The 19,728-nt window shown below is 30.1% G+C and overlaps 2 protein-coding genes and 1 pseudogene across 5 annotated transcripts in view; all 3 read right to left on the bottom strand.

Annotated features, from left to right (window-relative positions):
* Positions 1 to 71: 71 nt before the first annotated feature.
* On the bottom strand, positions 72 to 2,636 carry LOC100800234 (LIM domain-containing protein PLIM2b). Its single transcript, XM_003521862.4, has 5 exons — positions 2,277 to 2,636; positions 1,628 to 1,721; positions 1,450 to 1,478; positions 1,013 to 1,102; positions 72 to 565 (listed from the first exon to the last, which is right to left on the bottom strand). The coding sequence occupies exons 1-5, from the start codon at positions 2,409 to 2,411 to the stop codon at positions 293 to 295; spliced, it is 621 nt and encodes a 206-aa protein (XP_003521910.2). The 5' UTR covers positions 2,412 to 2,636; the 3' UTR covers positions 72 to 292.
* A 5,322-nt stretch (positions 2,637 to 7,958) lies between these two features.
* On the bottom strand, positions 7,959 to 14,186 carry LOC100799705 (O-glucosyltransferase rumi homolog; annotated as a pseudogene).
* Positions 14,187 to 14,460: 274 nt separating this feature from the next.
* The window catches only part of LOC100799177 (tRNA-specific adenosine deaminase TAD1), an 11,210-nt gene continuing 5,942 nt past the window's right edge, over positions 14,461 to 19,728 (bottom strand). For 3 of the 4 annotated variants that reach the window (XM_026127715.2, XM_014773427.3, XM_006576287.4), the window contains 5 exons: positions 15,933 to 16,005; positions 15,775 to 15,851; positions 15,565 to 15,684; positions 15,377 to 15,464; positions 14,461 to 14,802 (listed from right to left, as the gene is read on the bottom strand). In XM_026127715.2, the coding sequence (XP_025983500.1) occupies positions 14,692 to 14,802; positions 15,377 to 15,464; positions 15,565 to 15,684; positions 15,775 to 15,851; positions 15,933 to 16,005 (469 nt within the window). In that variant the 3' untranslated portion in view covers positions 14,461 to 14,691. Of the gene's footprint in view, positions 14,803 to 15,376; positions 15,465 to 15,564; positions 15,685 to 15,774; positions 15,852 to 15,932; positions 16,100 to 19,728 lie in introns of all 4 variants that reach the window. The other variant, XM_014773428.3, reaches the window with a different exon arrangement.

The following is a 19,728-nucleotide window of genomic DNA, read 5'->3' as shown; positions in this document are numbered from 1 at the left end:
TGTGAGAATTTATATCACTGTTTACTACTTTCTTTGCATGATAAGATAAAAAATGCAACAAATTAAAGGAAAAAAAAAAAAAAGCACATTGCATTGCTCAAATCTTTTGTTTGAAAATTTTGAATACATAATAAACAAACCTCTCAAATAGTTAGCTTACAATGAAACTAAAAAAGATATTGTTACAAATGTTTTGAGAGTACTTTACTGAACATAAACCAAATTAAGACCTTGCTCAATATTCTGAAAGAAGGGGGGTAGGGGAATTGAAAACAATTCATGTTAATTTCATTCAAGAGGTGTCTTCTGTTTTGTCCTCATGAGATTCTGGCGCTGGCTCTTCTGATGGCTCCTCTAGTAGTGGAGGTGTAGAGGAACCAGTCCTTCTGTGTGCAGCAGCTTGGAGCACATGGCTGTAGTTCCCTTTCTCCATGAAAAGTTGTGCAAAGTGGACCCTACAGTAGAGGACACCATCAAGGGCAGCATAGTTTGAATGTGTGAGAGGGCACCCTGCATGAGCACACCTAAAGCAAGTCTTGTGGAAGCATTCCCCTTCAAGTGTCATCTGTTTTCATAAATTGAAACCAAAATGGTTAGTTTTGTTAAGCCAATTAATATCCTGATCCAGGCGATTTGAAATCATTTCAAAATAAAATTGCTAAAAGTAAAGAATATGAATTTGATTTAGTGACAGAACAAATGGAAGCCATTTATCAATGCTTCGATAAAATATTTGAATTGGTGAGTACATTTATGTATCACTGAAATCAATTAGCTGTTATTTCAAATTAATGAGCTGTTTGGTCTGAGAAAACATTTTCTATTTTCATTTTTTGAATTCATATTTAATTACGAAAATGTTACATTGTTTTCATTACATTTCTATTTCAAAAGTTTGTATAGAACATAGTGAAAATAAAAAATGAAAATAGAAAACTATAAAAGTAATTTTGAGAATTATGATATTACAAACTTGTTTTCTTTTACATGGGGAAGATATGAGATTACAAACCTTTTCCAGAGGATAGACTGTTTTTGTGCAAACTGAGCATTTGTCAAGGGTTCCACTGAACATGGAAGATAGCTTGCTGGGGGTTCTATTCTGTTAATGATCATGACAAATTGCATATTAGAAAGAGAACACAAAAGAAGATATAATTATATATAGCCCCATGAGAAGATGTTTCAAGGTAAGAAACTGGTAATAAAATTAGAGTGTAATGTGGATTAACATGTCATCCAATCACAAATCATTATATATATGATAAATTTATTTATTTTTAAAATAATTATCTTAAAAATTATATCAACGATAATTTTTGATTGATTGACAATATAAAAAATTTTACAATGACGATTTATATTGTATATAGTCATTATCATTAAACTCATAAAACTAAGTATAATTGGTATGTAAAGTATGTGGCAAGGTAGGATTAATGTACATACCAGGTCGTTTTGTTTCTCGGAAGACTTTGCTGCAACATTTACAAGAAAACAACATAGTTTCATTAGCATAAATAACAGAAAGTGACATTTTCCTACCTACTTGTACTTTGAGGTTGGATTATATGAGAAATATGAGAACAGCACAAAAAGATGGGCCAAAAGATGGTCTTCGTCTTACCAAAGTTCTTGCTGAAATTTCCAGATTCCTTGAAAAGCTGTTCAAAATGTGTCTTGCAATAAAGAATTCCATCCATTGAGGAGTATGTGCTCATCTGACCAACATTAAGTAGTATATCATTGGCACCCCCGAATTTAGGAACAATGTTAAAATGACATTTTATTTGAATGAATAGTATCATATCAATTTACTTCAATGCGTGTTAGAATTAACTTATTTTGTATTCAAAAAAATATTTAATCTTTCTCAAACAGCACTAACTTGTTAAATAATTTAATTCACAATTATGTAACTAGGGAATTAAGAAGCCAAAAGAAATGTTTGGTCTGTTTTCATTTCATTTGAAGTTGATATGTTTTCATTAATAATTACAAGATTGTAACATTGTTTTCATATTGTCTCCTGTTTCAAGATTTTATGATGTAAATTTTGTAAACACATGATTGTATTATTTTCTCTATTTCCTTCACAAAATCATGAAAGCAGAAAATAAAATAATAAAAAAGTAGCATTCCATTTAAGATTTTGTACAATGATTAAAACTAAATCACCTTCATTCCAATTGTATGTGATGTTACAAAGAGACAATAATAACATTGAAAGGAGAATAACCCAGAAAAGGAACAAGAAAATGGAGAGCTATATGTACCGTAAGACATCCCTTGCAGTGGCTGCATTTGAAGCAGTTTTTATGGTAAGTAATTCCTTCAAGAGTTAACAAGTCAACCACATAGACAGTCTTATCACATGCTGTGCATTTATCAAGAGTTCCTGTGAATGACATGTTTGTTTTCTCCCCTTTATTGCTTGTGATTATGGTTTTCTTTTTTTTTTTTTTGTTCCCTTCTGGGATGTCTGAGGAACAAAGAGGAGTTAAACAAGAATGCACACACCTCAGACAAAAGGGAATTGAACAAAGTCTTGGATATGTCTAAGCAAAAAAGTAACTTATATCAGCATATGCTACCGGCGGCAAATGGTTGCAAGTGATTGGAGACCCTAAATAATGTGAAGCAAAAATGGAAATGTTTTGTTGTGATTTGTGGATATGATCTAATTGGATGGAATAAAAATAGGTTGATTGATTTGACCATTTCAATGGGTGGAAATTATTGGGCGCAACAAAAATAACTATTTCCAACTTATCTTTCATTTACTATTTTGGTATATATATCTAAGATGTGGATTCATAATTAAGAGGTTATTAATAAAGGAAGTTTTAAGAGAAAAGGATGTTAAGAGAGATAGAGGCAATGTTTGGAATTGTAATCATGGCATAGTCCAAACCTTAATGAATTTGATAAATTAAGAGACTGTATTTTTAACATGTTTTAGTTTGGTTCATTCTATGAAGAGGTAAGGCTTCTACTTCTTATCCTCCAATCTTGAATCTAGAAACAAGGAAATAGTTCCTCCTCCGTGGCTCTGTATCCCCTTATTTAAACATGTATTTATCTATTATTAAAAAATGACATATTGTAGAGTCTGTGAATTAACTATAGAGTTAGGTACAGAGTCATACATTAACATGTGTATAAAATAATACAAATCATATAATTTTGGAGACTTCAAAGATAATTTGTAGAAGTAAAATTATTCCATCTATTCCTTAAATAATAAAATGGTAAAAATTAATCATCCTAAAATTGATTTTGATATGACTCGAGAGAAAGGTAGTAAATTAATAATTATAAATTCTTTTGTATATTTAAATATTTAATTAATTTATCATTAAGCACATAGATTAATTGGTGCGAGAGAATTATAATTTAACCAAGGGTCTCCCGTTTGAGTTTTAGGTATGTAACTACATTAAATATTTAAAGAGAGAGTTATCATTAGTAATGATCTTATTTGATTAGAACATAATTATTTTTAAAAGAAGATACAAATTGTCTAGATCAAAAATATATTTAATTTATTTGTTCGGTCTAATATTAGGTGTTAACCATGGCATCAAAGTAAGGGTGTTTCATATTTTTTCATAAATTTAGTTCGAAGGTTCATTTTGCTAAAAAAAAAAATCAACACATCCAAGTATAGTTTGTGTTAATCTTACTAATTTAAGTGTAGTTTGAGTTAAACTCACTTGAGTTGGTGCTCTTCTTGGTACATCTAATGTCTTTTGTCCATCTTTCTCTAGCTTCTGATCAAATTTCTACTAGCCAAAAAAACTTAGTTCTCAAATTATAAAACATAGTTTAGAAAAATAAAGTAGAAGCTAGTTATGTAGTGTATTACAAAGAAAAAGAACCAACAACATAATGTAATGTTGAAAAGGCTTCCAAACCATAATCTTTAAAGGGATGTTGTGGCTACAGACACAGTACAACCTGTTTATTTATTATCATAAGATGTGTAGATTAAAGAACAACAAAATGGATTCCCCCAACCCACCCACTACTCAATATGAAAAAATTAAATATAGGAGTCCTACTTCAATTAAAGCAGTTCCAAGCTTCAATAAATTTTTCATAGTTTTCCAATGCTTAGTTCACTTTCATTCATGAGAACATTGCCATATCAGTAGTAAATCACACAATCAAGGAAGCTATACAAACTTGTTGACACAGAAGGAGATCTGAAATGGCCTTTCCATGCCGATCAATTCTTCGAGAAGAGTTGATGTAACAGTCGTGCCTTTTTATTTTTCATTTAAATAAAAATAAGAATAAAAAAATTAGGTTATCAGTTTTCTCATTATATAAAAAAACTTTTAACTTGATCTAAGCAGTTTTGTAAAATATTTTTGTTCTTTTTTCCTCTGACGCTAACAGGTTCTAGAGAGCACCAGATACGTCACCATTGCTAATGGAGAATGCCTGAGTGACTATATCGAGGTAATGGATGAATTACTCGCGCTTGAGATTAGAATGAACATGTATATGAATCCCTAGAGGATCAATTTTGGATTGTTTTAAAAAAATTTATTTCTAAATTTTTCACTTGTTATTGTTATTGTGATTGAATTTCACTCGTGCAAATTTGACATACTTGTGCATATCTAATCATCACCTAAATTATTTCCTCATGTTTCAAGCTTTGATTTCAATTTTGAATTATATAATAATAATGATCATATATGTAGGCAATCAGAGTATATGAATTATATGAATTGTTTACACATGTTTCCTGAATGCGTATATGGTTTTGTTTTGAATGATATCTAATCACTACGTGAAATCATATTTTTTTTAAGTAAATACATATATTCTTAAATATTAATGTGTATAGTTATTATTATTATTATTATTATTATTATTATTATTATTATTATTATTATTATTATTATTATTGTTGTTGTTGTTGTTGTTGTTGTTGTTGAATAAAATACTGATGTGTTTTGTTTTTTTTTTAATTTTAATTGTAGTTATTTGCTTATTGGAAGGTAATGTTTTGAGTTACACAAGAAAGTTTATTATAGGATTGAAGTTGCTATCGTTGAGATTTTTTTTGTCTTTGGTGAACGTTTTATAAGAAATAAGAGCTTCTTAATGTACTAATTAATAAATTTAATTGACTTGATTTGGTTGGTTACTAGTATACCTAATAAAGAGGCCATTAATTTTAAATGACAGAATTTATGATCGTGTTTTTTTTTTCATTTTGGAAGCGGTGGGTGTAGATTTTTTTTTTGTTATGTGTTAGAATTTTTAGCAAATCCAATTAAAAATAAGTAAAAAAAATTTAGTGAAAAATATTAAATTTTTCTTACACGTCACGATGTGCAATGGAAGGATATTAAATTACTTGTTTTCATCCACACTAACTAAGTTTCATAATGCTCGATTGTGACTTGTGGTTAACTTAACATGTATATTCTAAGGGTCTAGCTGACATTAATTAGTTGAACATCGTATATAAATAAGAAATTGGAAATGTTATGGTTTCGTTATATATACATATGTGTATGTTGTTTTCTATGAACATTATTATAAATGTTATGAACATGAAGTGGATTAAGAGATTACACGCTTGGGTTCTGCTAGCATAAAGAATCACTGCATGAAAGAGAAAAAAATGAATCCAAGAGCCCTTTCAATATCTCTAAAGAAATTAAGAATCTAAATTTTAATGCAAAACCAAGGTACAACAAGTCTTTCATCAAAGGGACATCTTAATTCTTAGAGTGGATAACATTTTGAATCAATGTCTTCCATTCAAACTCGAGTGAAAATTTGGCACGGTTGAGCTTGAACAAGAAGGATGTGTGTGCTCTATTTATCAAATACCTTAAATTCAAACCGGTTTCACCATCCTCTTTTTGCCTTTTCTTTTTTGAACTTCATTGAACAACAATATCAAATTCAAACCAAATCTATAATCAACAGTAGGCTACAATCTTGGCATACCATACATCAAATTGAGATTTTTTTTTTTCCAACCTTCACAAGAGTACTGCACAGTAGCACTCACATTCAACTACAAAGATAACATGAATCGAAGAATCAAAATTAAACACGAACCATTGGTCGAAATGAAGACTTGCACAGTTGCACTAAACTAACCAGTAACCATACGTACACTGAGATATCACAACATGCAGAAGAGGCATTGGTTCATATAGCTGAGATTTAAATAACATCAGCCATAATATAAGTTCACAATAACATGCCCACTTACAAATGAAGGATAGATTTGATAATGATTAACCAAAGTCCACTCAAAGCAATGAAGAAAATGATTTGTGTTACATTTAAGTTTAAAATCAATTGACTTTAAATGAAATTATCCAATTGATACATAAGTTGCACTCCAATAAATAAGACTGGTAATGTGGGATGAAATATGGAAAGAAGTGAGGAGACTGAAATCCACGAGTGAGGATTGATGATTGAATGGGATTGTGTTGTGGAGTTATAGTTTAGTTCTTCTATCTGGATAGGACCCACTTAACCTTAATTATTTCCTTAACCAGTCAAGGATTTTTGTTGTTACAATGGTTCCGTGCTTCAATTGACAAATAAATAATGACAAAAGATAATAAATTAATTAAAGCTTTAACATAAAAGTTTAGCCGCATGTTTGGATAAGATTCATTAAATTTGGGAGAATTTTTTTCTTTTAATAACACACAGTCACACATGTGTGTGTGAAACACATATAAATTGATAAAAAAATATAATTTATCTTTATTAAAAAAATATTTTCTCCCAAGTTTAATAAGCTACAAATAATTAAATGTCATATAATTTATAGGATTTAACTCACATTATTTACATAGAATAAAATAAAAAATAATAATTTATAAATCTTAAATATAAATCTTTTTTATTTAGCCTTACACCATATTCAGCTGAATATATAATAAGCTTATTATGAATTAAATACAAGAAACATATTATTTTTGGTAAGAGCACAAGTGTCCATCAATCCATTCAATTAAAAATTAATTTCGTTCATGATATATATATATATATTCAATGTTTTTAATGATAAAAAAACATTCAATTGGCTTTTTTTACTCAATGTCCTACTTTTTTTTTTTACAGATGTTGATAACACCTGGCCTAATATTTAACTTATATCCTCTGATTTATTTATTTCTTTAGCAAATATTTTTTAATTTTATTAAGTAATAGTTTGGAATACGACTCAAATATTTTGAATAGGAGTAAAAGTACATATGAATTTATCTTTTCCTTTATGTCCTGATAGCTATAATATTTTTTTTAAAAAAATATAACACATCTAACAACATTGTTCCACACAAGAATAAGGATCCGAAAAAAAAAAGACTCTTTGTCAAACCAATTCTATCATACTCCCAAAAAACACAAAAATAGAAAAGAAAAAAGAAGTTCCATCATTGACCTTATAATCAAGTTTATCACTTTATTAAGATCAAACTTGTGTTATTCTTGAAAGGGATATTACTCAGATAGAGCCAAGACTACACGTCATCAGCGAGTCAAATGATCATCCAAAACCAATTTTGACTGCAACTATATATTTTAAATAAATTATTCTTTTTTTTAGAAGAGTTTTAAATAAATTATTATATTTATTAATAAAATATGGCACCAGTATAATTTATATTAAATACTTTTTAAAATTGGCCTTGAAAAAATTGATGTAAAATATATGTTTTTATTGTTTAATGGAAAAGAAGCTAGGTAGTAAGAAAAAAAGAGAAGAATTTTGACTTTTAAAAAACATCGTTCCTCTTACTTTTTCTTCAATTCAAAATTCAAACTTTTTTTTCAAAACTTTTCTCTCTTTTCATTTTCTCCTCACCATACCAAACATAAACAATGTCATCAAATACATATGATCAAGAGCAAAAGGAACTTGTAGTTATTAGATTTAGTGCTTTACATGAAACTATTCATTTGATCTAGTGACAATTATATTACATTAATCAAGCTTCAGGTTATAAGGAGGGAATCAAAAGAAAAAGAATGTGATTTGATGATAAATATAAACGTGTACAAGACAATGACATTACCTGCATGTGTGTGTGTATTGGGGAGATAAGGGAATGCATGAATAAAAACTAAAAAGGCCATTTAATTTGTCACAAGAAAAAAAAAGAAAACATGACAAAATCTTCATCCGCACAATACTATAATTGTCCCCTTTTTTTATTCTCCCAGTATTGGTCTTCCCAAGTTTCTACCTGCCTTGTTGAATTAGCTTTCTTCTCTAGAAAGTCTTGTAGGTTAATAGGCTCATATGGAGGAGGAAGAGTGCATGGATTTGAATCACTAGGAGACTTCACCAATGAGTCCTCCATGAACCTTTTTTGTGTACCATCTACACCACATGTCATTGTTTCTGGACAATACTCCACAGCATTTGGAGGTATAGTTGGTTTGAACCTTTGGAGTTTTGCATATTCATTCAGTAGATGAAACATGTAATCATATATGTAGTCCATGTCCATGTCCTCATGAATGAATTTGCTACCAGCTTCCCCTATTGCTTGTGCCTGCCAATTTGAGGTAATAATGTAAGACACGTCATTTTTTACATGCACGATACTTATTTTTGTGGCATAAAGTCTACAATAAAAGTAGAAAGTTTATATCAAGAAAACAATATTAAAAAAAATATATAGTGTGTGATTTTGATTAATCTTCACATGTCTCATAATTAAGTTTTTTGGTTTACTAGAAAGAATTAATAAAATTCAATTACATGTTTTGTAAAAATTGGTTGCAAATATGATAATTTCGAACCATAATAATTTATCATGAGAGAGAGTATGGTCCCAATCAATTTCTCTATGTAACATGTAATTGAATTTTTTAATTTACAAAATTTAACAAACTCAATTACACCTAGAAATTGGTTGAGAGCATATGTTCTCTAATCATACAAAATAATTTTTTTATATGATAGAAATTTTTATCAAGAAAACAATACGCATTAAACTTTTACATTTTTCAATATAATAAATCATTTTTTAATTAAAAAATCATTTACTTTTAGTTGTTTGAAATAAGTTTTAAAGGTTAATATTAACAAAACCTTTTATTTATTAAAATTTAATATATATATATATATATATGTATATATATATATAACATTAATTCATTTTTGAATAATTGAAAATATTTTATACATTTAAATTAATGCATTTAGGCCACTACTGGGCTAGGCTAGAAAAATACTAAAAAAATGTATAATGAGTGTGTGAAGAAAATTTATTATATGATTCTAATTAATTTTTACTTGACACATAATTAAAATTTTCAATTTATAAAAATGAATATCCCGGATCATGATATCTCGAATCATACAGTAATTTCTAAAGTGAAAATGGTATGATGAACCCAATCAATTTTTTCAAGTGACACGTAACTAAATTTTTCAGCTTACAAGAAAAGAAAAATTAATAAAACCCAAGTGGGTGTCATATAAAAATTGATGGATATCATATATTCTCCAACCATGCATACAATAAATGAGAGAGAGGGAACTGACCTTATCAGTGTTGTTGTTGCCCCATTCCACTGCAAACTTAAGAGACCTGCACTTGCTATTGTCTCTAATGGGCCAATAGTGCTCTAATGGCACCATGCCTCGGACAAAAAAATCATGGAAGCCAGACCTAACATATAGAGTTGTAGAATCGCATGCCAAAATGTACTTTTCACTAACGGACCAAGCCCATCCTTCTACGTATATTTTAGGGACATGCTAGGTGCATCCAGCAACATTGCTGGTGCACCCAGCAATTAGGTGAATGGGCAAAATTGCCCTTGCGTTAAAAAAAATTAATTTCTTCTTTTGGAAGAAGATTCTTCCGGAAAGTTTTCGGAAGAAGGTTTTTCCGGTAGAACAATTTGTTCTTCCGGGAGAAGGTTCTTCCGAATGAACAATTTCCGGTACTTCTCCAGAAGAAGGTTCTTCTGATAGAATAAATTGTTCTACCGGAAAAATCTTCTTCCGAAAGAAGGAATTATTTTTTTTAATAAAGGACAATTTTGCCCATTCACCTAATTGTTGGGTGCACCAACAATATTGTTGGGTGCACCTAGCATGTCCCTATATTTTATACCTGTGCCAAGCCCAATCAATACACATATCATTTTGTGTAGACTAATGTATAAGTTATTTATAAATAGACTAATGTATATTTTAATATGTCAAAAGAGGTCTTTAAATTACATACCTATGGGTGCATTGGTCTCCTAAGTTGGATTTCTTGTACCCTTGACTTGATTCTTGATCCCAATCCTGTGTCCAAAACACATATACAACATATAAATTATGCCTTTGACTTGAATAATTAGTGGACAAAGAATTGATAAAAAAATATAATATAAAACCTGTATGTATAGGTGAGTGTTCCAATCATCTTTTTCTGTGACATTGCATTTCATGAGGTCTTTCCTAGTTGGAGTCACAAAAGGGTTACCCTTCCAATAGGCGTATGGTACTCTGTCCTTCCACTTGGTCTTCTCGTTCCCTTCTTTGATTTCTTTTAGGACATGTTTCCATGCCTTTATATTTATCTCAGCCCTATTATAAATTATAAATAAAGAAAATCCAGATTACAAGATGGGAAAGGATATTAGCTAGGCTAACTATCTGAGTTATGCGTACAATCAATTTGAACCTCTAAGATGATGGGACTTGAAAGTATGCTTAAATTGAGGGACCAAACAAACAAAGGTCAAAAGTTGAGTAAAAATAATGTGAAAAGAAAAAAAAAACATTTTTACTGAAAAATGAATATATATGTATGTGTGTTCATAAGAGTATATTGCTCCTGTAATCATTATCTTTATACACAAAACTTAAATAAAAAAGTGAACTGATAAACTTTTGTTTTTTGTTTACACTTTTAATTAAATCAAAAGTCTCATTCATCTATATGCATTTCATATGTTTTACTCAACAAACATTTTTGTTATGCACAAGATAAAAATAATTAACAACTTCTTACTTCAAGTGTTGAAATCAATCGATTGCATATATAAAAATGATTTTCTTAAAGTAAGTACATTTTTAGCACAGTTATACATTTAGTAATAACGTGATTATATCAACAACTCTAAACTAAAATATGTGACATATTTAAATGCATGTTAAGTTACTACTGAACAATGACAGATCATTTTTACACTTTATAAAGATTGAAAGTAACAAAAAAAAACTCAGAATTTGCCTCATTTACCAAGACTAACAACATATTTAAATTGAAAGAAGAAGAAGAAAAAATATAATATTTTTTTAAATAAAGGAGGAAGAAAAGTTGATTTAGCACTTACCATCCCCAAAAGGACCAATCAGGGAACACAATATCCAAGTTCCACTGATCCGAGCAATACCTTAACAAGGGTGGAGTGGGAGCATTTGAGCCTTGAAACCTCTCCTTCGAGATAACAGGCCTATCATCACAATCCAAATCATGCACTTTGGCAGGGTACATTCTCAATAGTTGCAATATGCCCCACAAAGTAAACACATCTCTGGTCTGAATAGCCTTTTTGTACTTCTCCACGTACAACTTGCCATGCATCCACAATCACAACCCTAAAGTGTGCTGTTCTTCTTGCACCCTCCAACATTTTCCTTGTGATTCCTCTCTCCCTCTCTCTCCATGGCCATAGGTCTTCGTGGATCCATCTCAAGTATGAGGGGCACGTGCGGGTGGGGTTGGTAGGAGTGTGTGAAGTGGGATAGTCCCTTGACCATGTTTGTGTCACATTTTGGGTGCATGTAAGTGGGAATTCTTGGGGTTTGGTTATTAAAATTGGAATGGAAAAACCTGCAAATGTGGACTAGAAACAAAAAATTTACAATGTGAGGGCTACCATCTTTATTTTAAAGAAAAAAAAAAAGGATTGTAATGTAACATTGTAAAATAATTTATATAATCATCTAATCATAATTCATGACCTATAATAAATTTGTTAACTTATTAAATAATTATCTTAAAATAACTAAAATGATAATGCATAATTTTACAATATCAATACATAAATATTAAACTCTTAAAATAATTGGATAAAAAATAGATAATGTGTTAAAAAGAGAATATTAGAGTCTTACTGGCATTTCTTTTTTAATAAATGTATTACTTTAAGACAATATTTATTAGATGATGAAATTGAAATAAATGTTGAAATATTTCATTCAAAACTGAAAAACATCAATCAATATTTTTTTAAATGTTAAAAATCAATCAAAATGAAGTGAAGGTAGTATCGTGGGAAGAAAATAATTATTTTGGTTGGAAGAGAGATAACTATTTCTTTTCCAAGAATCATAATTGATATAATCAAAAGTTGAATGTGCGTAAGTTTTAAAGCTTAATCAATAGTACTTCATCCACTCCAAATTGATTCATATTTAAGCATTAAAAAATTAATAGTGATTGTTTTTTTAGTTTTTATGAAATATTAAATTTTTATCCCTGTATAGTATTTACTTCCTAAAAAATATTATTATATCTTCGAATACTCAATAATGCATTTATAAAAATTAAGAAAAAAAAACAATTTTAGTAAAATTAGTTCCTAATTAATGAAGAAAATAAGGATTAATCTGATCAACCTAGCTTGCTCAAAATGGAATGTATATTCTAGTGTTGAGCTTTCTTGGTCAAATTCATTTTGCTCCATTGATAATTAATGACACTCAAAAATGAATTGAAAAAATTCTTTACCTTCTTGCTACTTTTCTTTTTCCAATATAGGATTATCAATGCTGCAATTGTATCAACACGAAACCCAAAGAATGCAAACAAGGGTACAGAATTTTTTTCTGTCCCGGTGTCCCCTACTTTAATTTTCTACCACGATCGCGCATATATACATGAAGAGTACTGTATGTATTCTTTCAATAAAAAAAATAAAAAAAAAACAAAAAGAAATTGATCGCCTAATAATCATAATCATGACTTATAAAACTTATATTATTAGTATTTTTTTTATAGGCAAATATATGTTAATTTGATAATTGGTTAGAAATGTTGGAGGGATTCGAAACTGTGAATCTCCTCCCTCCCTTCTTTCTTCACTTTCTTTAATTACCGGAATAATCTTATATTTATAATAAACTTACACTATAATATGTTAAAATTGGATTTAAATTTAACTCAACCTTAAAAGTTACTCTTGAATGTAAAAATTATTCACCATTTATATAATCTATTGTTTTAGTATTATCCGATTGACAGAATTGAACATTTTTAAGTAACACCAAAATAAATCTTAAAATTTGAATTTACACTTAATTTAACCTAAAAAATTAACAAAATGAAATCATCCTTGGTATCTCCAAACAATATATATACTTGTGTTAAGAAAAATCAGGAGCCTTGCTTTCTATCATAATAATTGATCTTATGATAATGATTAGTTAGAAGAGACTGCATGGGTTCGAGTCTGGTAGACAAAAATTTATGCTAAGAAGCAAGAAGGAGCTAGATTTGGCTTTTTAATTTGAAGAAAAAAAAAAACATTAATATGCATAATAGTTGGAAATATATAGATGCAGAAACTATGTATATACGTATTTGAATTTGCATGACTCACCTTATTCCAGATAGTTAAAAGAAGGAAAGTGGCTACAAAGCAAAGCAGCAGAATAACCGTGATGCTTAGTGCCGTGCCTTTACCCTTCTTCCTCAGTAAACACGACTTCTGGTGATACCCCAAAAGAATTTTTAGCCTAATGGGGGATTAATATCAATTAAAGACTCGAGACTTTGTAGATGTTGCTAGAATGGGTGGTCCAAGACTAGGAGGAGGAGAGGATCAATGTACAATAAGACTAAAAAGCATTACAATTACATATATATTTGGTGGATGCCACTTTGTGTACGTTACTTTTACAATTATTCCGATAAATTTGGTTAATAACTTGATCATCAGGTAACACAGTATCGTGGATTGATGAGATGAAGTCATATTTTTCTGCCCATTTTGGATATTTATTAATTGACTGCAAGTGTAGAGTAACTAGTTACTAGACATTAACATGCACCAAAACTATCAAGAAATTATGCAAACGACAAATTGACATTGATTTTTGGACATCAATTCGATCCGAGTCACACTCAATGTGATGCTTTGCAAAAAAAAGTTTAATACGGCCCCATGCTTTTTGTATATGCTGTCTTCATTTTAAAAAAAAAATTTGATTGGTGCATATGAAAAAATCATTAATGGGAGGAAACAATCCACCTATGAGTGACAATAGATTCCATGGAGGAGTCTAGTCTAAAAACATCTTGGTGATCGACCGGACTACTCCTTTACAAGTACAAAAGATATAACTTAGTAAAGAAAATTTAAATTTTTATTTGTACAACATATATAATACTATTTTCCTATGAATAAAGAAACATAAGTATGTTGAGTAAAACAAGTATGTGAAAAACAAATGTATTATTTTTATTTATTCTAGAGGTCACAAAATATCTTTATATTAATGTAAATAAACATGAAAGAAAAATGCGGGTGATCTCCATCCTTGTCTTTGGAGGTGCAACCAGGTCTTAACTTACAGACTAGGAGCGTGTGCCAATTGACAGAAGTTGGATTCTTGCATCCAATTCAATTTACATAACCAAAGATGGGCCTTAGACAGATAATTAAAAAGCATTATTCTGAAATGGGGAATGCCTCACAATCCAAGGGTTTCAAGAACCACTTGTTAAAAGATGCCTTCCTTTTAAAAATTTTGGAAGCCAAATGATATTCTTCAGCTCCATCCTGCAAATGATTAATCATGCAAAACAAAGTTAGGAAAGGGCATAACATAAACATTTGTTCACTCTATTTACAGAGACAATGCTAAACTCAACAGTGAACACTCTTAATTATGTATTTATTACCCCATACACATAAAACATCACACTAATTGTTACATCATTCTATAACTGCCTTAATAACTGTATAAAGATTAAAGACAAATAATACACAAATAATAATTCAGATCCATAACTGCCCAAAGAACAGCCTAAAGACACAATTAATACACAGATAGTAGTAATTCAGGCCAAGCTAAATGAGTTCTACAGAAACACTAATAATCAGTTAGCTTCTTCACAAAGTTGATTCTAACTTATACATAAGCAAGTTTTTGCTTATAGACAAAGCTTATTTCTTTCTTCCTTCCTTCTTATTTTCTTTTCCTATAAATGTTTATAGAAAAGTTTATCCAAATAGGATCGAAGTCTGTTTCTTATTCCTTGCCATATAAACTTTACATGACCTATATCACTATATCAGACAACACAAGTTAGGCCATCACAAAAACAGAGAATGTGAAGAACATCAAGAATACCTTAAGTTCTCGATAAGTAATCCCATTGGGTAGAGAACCAATCAAATTTTCTGGTCCCAGTGACAAGAAAACCTCCAACAGCCTCTTTCTGAAAAAATAATTTATTATTATTATTATTATTATTATTATTATTATTATTATTAGTGCTTTACAAATAGAATTTCCACAGTATATATATCAGCACTCACTTGCATAAAGATGACTGTGTTGATGGGTAGAGTGCCCCTTTTGCAGAGGTGCCTTGCTTTCTTCCGGTAGTTCCCATGATGACGTCATGCAAGCCACATTCATTCCAACATATTGAATATCTGCAAAGTTAAGAATTCAGATAAATGCAACATCAATCCATAATAAAGCTACATTAACTTCACATTTTTCCAACATCTGATTGTAAGTACCCGCATGTTAAAGTGTTAGCAGCACTCTCAGATTGCTGAAAGTCCTTTGGGGGTACTGGTGCAGCGTGAAATATAGGCTGTGAAATGAAAAAATACATAGAAGTTAGCATCCTACAACACACTTTTCTTTCTCACTAAGAACTGAATATTCCACAGACCTGGTTCACTAGAAATGGAGATGTCAGTTCATTCGATAGGGGCAGCATACGTTCATACAAAGCTCTTTTCAAGCTGTCCTCCAAACGAAAATTCTCAAGAATGTCAAGGGGCAGACCAACAGTAATTGAAGAAAGATATACAGGTTGAAGAAAGTAGGAAAGCAAAGCTCCTGGAATAAGAGAAACAATGTCACACTTGACTTTCACAATGGAAATTACAATAAAACCACACTATTCTAATTCATGTTCGTATCCACACATTTAACATTGTCATACCAACACAAATCTGTAATATGCGAAATCGACTGTTTGTTTTGGGATAGCCAATGATATACCTCAATTTTCACCGTTGTGTTTGCAATCAAATAATATACATTAGGCACTAGTAGTATAAAAATATACAAGATTTGTAAGAAAAAATAGTAAATATGAAACAAATGTCAGAATCATACACCCAACTGACCTAGTATAGTTGATGTAAAATATTTACAAGTATGCAAACACCGGCAAATTTACTGTTGAGGGTTACTTTTCAAAACTAATTATGAAAGAGGGTCTGTTTTCAAACTTTTTACAAGGGGGTCTGTTCCTCCATGGATGCCGCCAGAAGAATTGGCGAGAAGCTCGTACCGCCATCAGCAGTGACGAGAAAGCTGCTGACATGGCTGGGTGCCGCCATTGTTACGGGCGAGACGCAGTCCAGCTGGAAGGATGCCGCCATTGTTACGGGCGAGACGCGTCCACGTAGGAACCGCCATTGCTGCTGGCGAGAACCATGCTGACTTGGCACCTCGTGAGCAGGTCTCGCCTGTCCCATTGGCGAGACAGGTTGTGCCCAACTGCAGGGGTGCAGTGTTGCAAGGGTGCAGGAGTAGGTTCCAGGCTAGGGCTTGCATGTTGCTGCAGTGTTTTTAAACGTTGCTTTTTGAACGTTAGCTGTTGAACGTTGGGCATTTTTTCCTATAAAAAAAATCTTCATAACATCATAAACTTACATTTCAAACTTACAGCTTCTCCTCCCCGAAAGTGCTATCCTTTGCTTTCTTCTTCAAAATTTTTCGTGTGCTCCTTCTCCTCCATAATTACTGGTAAGTATTTTTTAATTAAATAATATTTATGTATTATGTTCTTAATATTATAAAAAGATTAAGTTAGTTAGTATTAATAGGTATTTCAAGATTAGGTTAGTTACTTTTAATATGTATTCTATTGTTAATTTTTATGTATTAATAGGTATTCGAAGGTTAGGTTAATTAGCATGAAAATATTATTTGGTTAGTTAGTATGAAAATATTATTTGATTATTGTATATATTCTGAGATATTATATGTGTTGTATATGTATGATATTTTAGTTCGACATATTAGCTTTAGTTAGGCACATAATATTAGTTTTTGTAATATTAGACACAAGTTAATATTAGTTTTAGGTATATATATCTAAAATTTAGACACACGTAAATTTTGAGCTTTTGTAATAATATTAAGCTAAACAATTTTGAGTTTTAAATAAATGAGTTGATAAGTTATATTATTTGATTTAGTTATTTTTAGTTTGAATTTTTTTAATATATATATATATATATATATATATATATATATATATATATATATATATGATAGGCTAGTTTACGTTGGTATATGGTAGGTTTTATTTTTAGTTTGTAAGTTAATATTTTTTGTTTTACGAAATTTACGTTATTAAATATATATTCTGAGATATTATATGTGTTATATATGTATGATATTTTAGTTAGACATATTAGCTTTAGTTAGGCACACGTAATATTAACTTTTGTAATATTAGACACAAGTTAATATTAACTTTAGGTATATATACCTAAAATTTAGACACACGTAAATTTTGAGCTTTGTTAATATTAGGCTAAATAATTTTTAGGTTTTGTAATAATATTAGGCTAAACAATTTTGAGTTTTAAATAAATGAATTGATTAGTTATATTATTTGATTTAGTTATTGTTAGTTTGAATTTTTTTAATATATATATATATATATGATAGGGTAGTTTACATTAGTACATGGTAGATTTTATTTTTAGTTTGTAGGTTAATATTCTTTGTTTTAGAAAATTTACGTTATTAAATATATGATGCATTGTACATTATTATTATTTTTGTATATATATTGTTTAAATAATTTTTGGCATTTCAATATTTGTTTGTATTTTAATTTATTTGTTAGTAAATATTTTATTGAATTATCTATTTGTTAATTGAAGAATATATTATGTTAATTATTTAAATTTGTGTGTGCATGTATTTGAAATTATTTGTAGAATATATTTAAATTTTATTATTTGTATAATATATTTTGTTATGAAATAATAATATTTTGTTATTTATTTAAATTTGTATAATATATATTTAATAACGTTTTTATAAATGTGCGTAGTTTAATTTATATTATCTACAAATAATGTATAAATTGATTTGTAAATTTATTGTATTATATTTTATTTTGCAGTAGTAATGGTATCATCATCGTCATGTTCATCACATATTAAAATTAAGTCTGGCCCCATTGATGGTAATGTATTATGGATGCAACCTAAGCATGTTTCAGAACATATTTGGGATGGGAAAGAAGATCGGAAATTATATATCAGACGAGCTGTCCCCACGTATCAAGGGGAAGAAGAAATTCCAGAGCAAATTTTTCCTTTTCTTCGACAATCTGGTTTTTATTATGAAGATGTGATACTTAAAAATAAATGCCTCATTAATTAGTGCTATGATAAAAAGATGGAGGCCGGAAACACATAGGTTTCACATGAGATGCGGAGAGTGTACTATTACTCTCCAAGACGTCTGTGTATTGTTAGGTATATCTGTAGATGGTTTACCATTAATCGGTCCAACAAATCTTGATTGGGCTGATTTATGTGAGGAATTATTGGGAGTCAGACCACAAGAGGGTGAAATTAAAGGTAGTGTGGTTAAATTAAGTTGGCTGACTCACCATTTTGCACAAATAAACAACGATTACGAAGAACAAATACGAAGGTTTGCCCGTGCATGGATACTGAGATTCATTGGAGGTGTCTTGTTCGTTGACAAAAGCAGTAACAAAGTTTCGTTAAGGTACCTTCAATTTTTACGTGACTTTGAAGAGTGTGGCACATATGCATGGGGAGCTGTCGTACTTGGTTTTCTATACAGAGAGATGTGCAGTGCCATCGATTATAAAACTTAATCAATCAGAGAGGTATGTGCATCTTACTACAAATGTGAGCATGGGAACGATGTCCAACCTTGTTTCCAAATAGGACTCCTTCCCAAGTAAAAAATAAACCACTGGGGCACAAGTTAGTCATTTTTAAAAGCATCTTTCATTTCAATAGAATAAATGGTTTTAGGATACATTAAATTTTAATCTTTATAGGTGGCTGCGACGTGAAAACCAACATATCGACAATGAAGATGTGAGAGTTTTTCGTCGCAAGTTGGATATTATGAAACGTCATGAGGTAAGAACATGGTATTGTATTTGTAAAATAAAAAATTATGTTTTATTTTACTAAAATGTTGACAACTATGTTGTTATATGCAGTTTGTGTGGGAGCCTTACACAACAACCGTTGTTGTCTCCCATTTGTGTACTCGAAAGTGTCGCGTGGTACGCGGTGGTGCCACTAATTTGTTTCCAAGTTATTGAGTGGCACCAACTGGACAGAGTATTGAGACAATTTGGAATGCAGCAACCAATTCCAGAGTCTCCTTTGCAACCCTTAAACATTCATGGCATAACATTAAAAGGGAAACATGACGAAAATTGG

The sequence above is a fragment of the Glycine max genome, chromosome 3 (genome assembly GCF_000004515.6).
Source record: "Glycine max cultivar Williams 82 chromosome 3, Glycine_max_v4.0, whole genome shotgun sequence".
Lineage (NCBI taxonomy): Eukaryota > Viridiplantae > Streptophyta > Magnoliopsida > Fabales > Fabaceae > Glycine > Glycine max.
This window is presented reverse-complemented; position numbering and strand designations above follow the sequence as displayed.

Coding starts and splice junctions, on each gene's coding strand:
- LOC100800234 (XM_003521862.4), bottom strand. CDS start 2,411: ATGTCATTCACAGGAACTCTTGATAAATGCACAGCATGTGATAAGACT. Junction 1,722..2,276: donor ACTGCAAGGGATGTCTTACG/GTACATATAGCT, acceptor AATGTTGGTCAG/ATGAGCACATACTCCTCAAT. Junction 1,103..1,449: donor CCGAGAAACAAAACGACCTG/GTATGTACATTA, acceptor GATCATTAACAG/AATAGAACCCCCAGCAAGCT.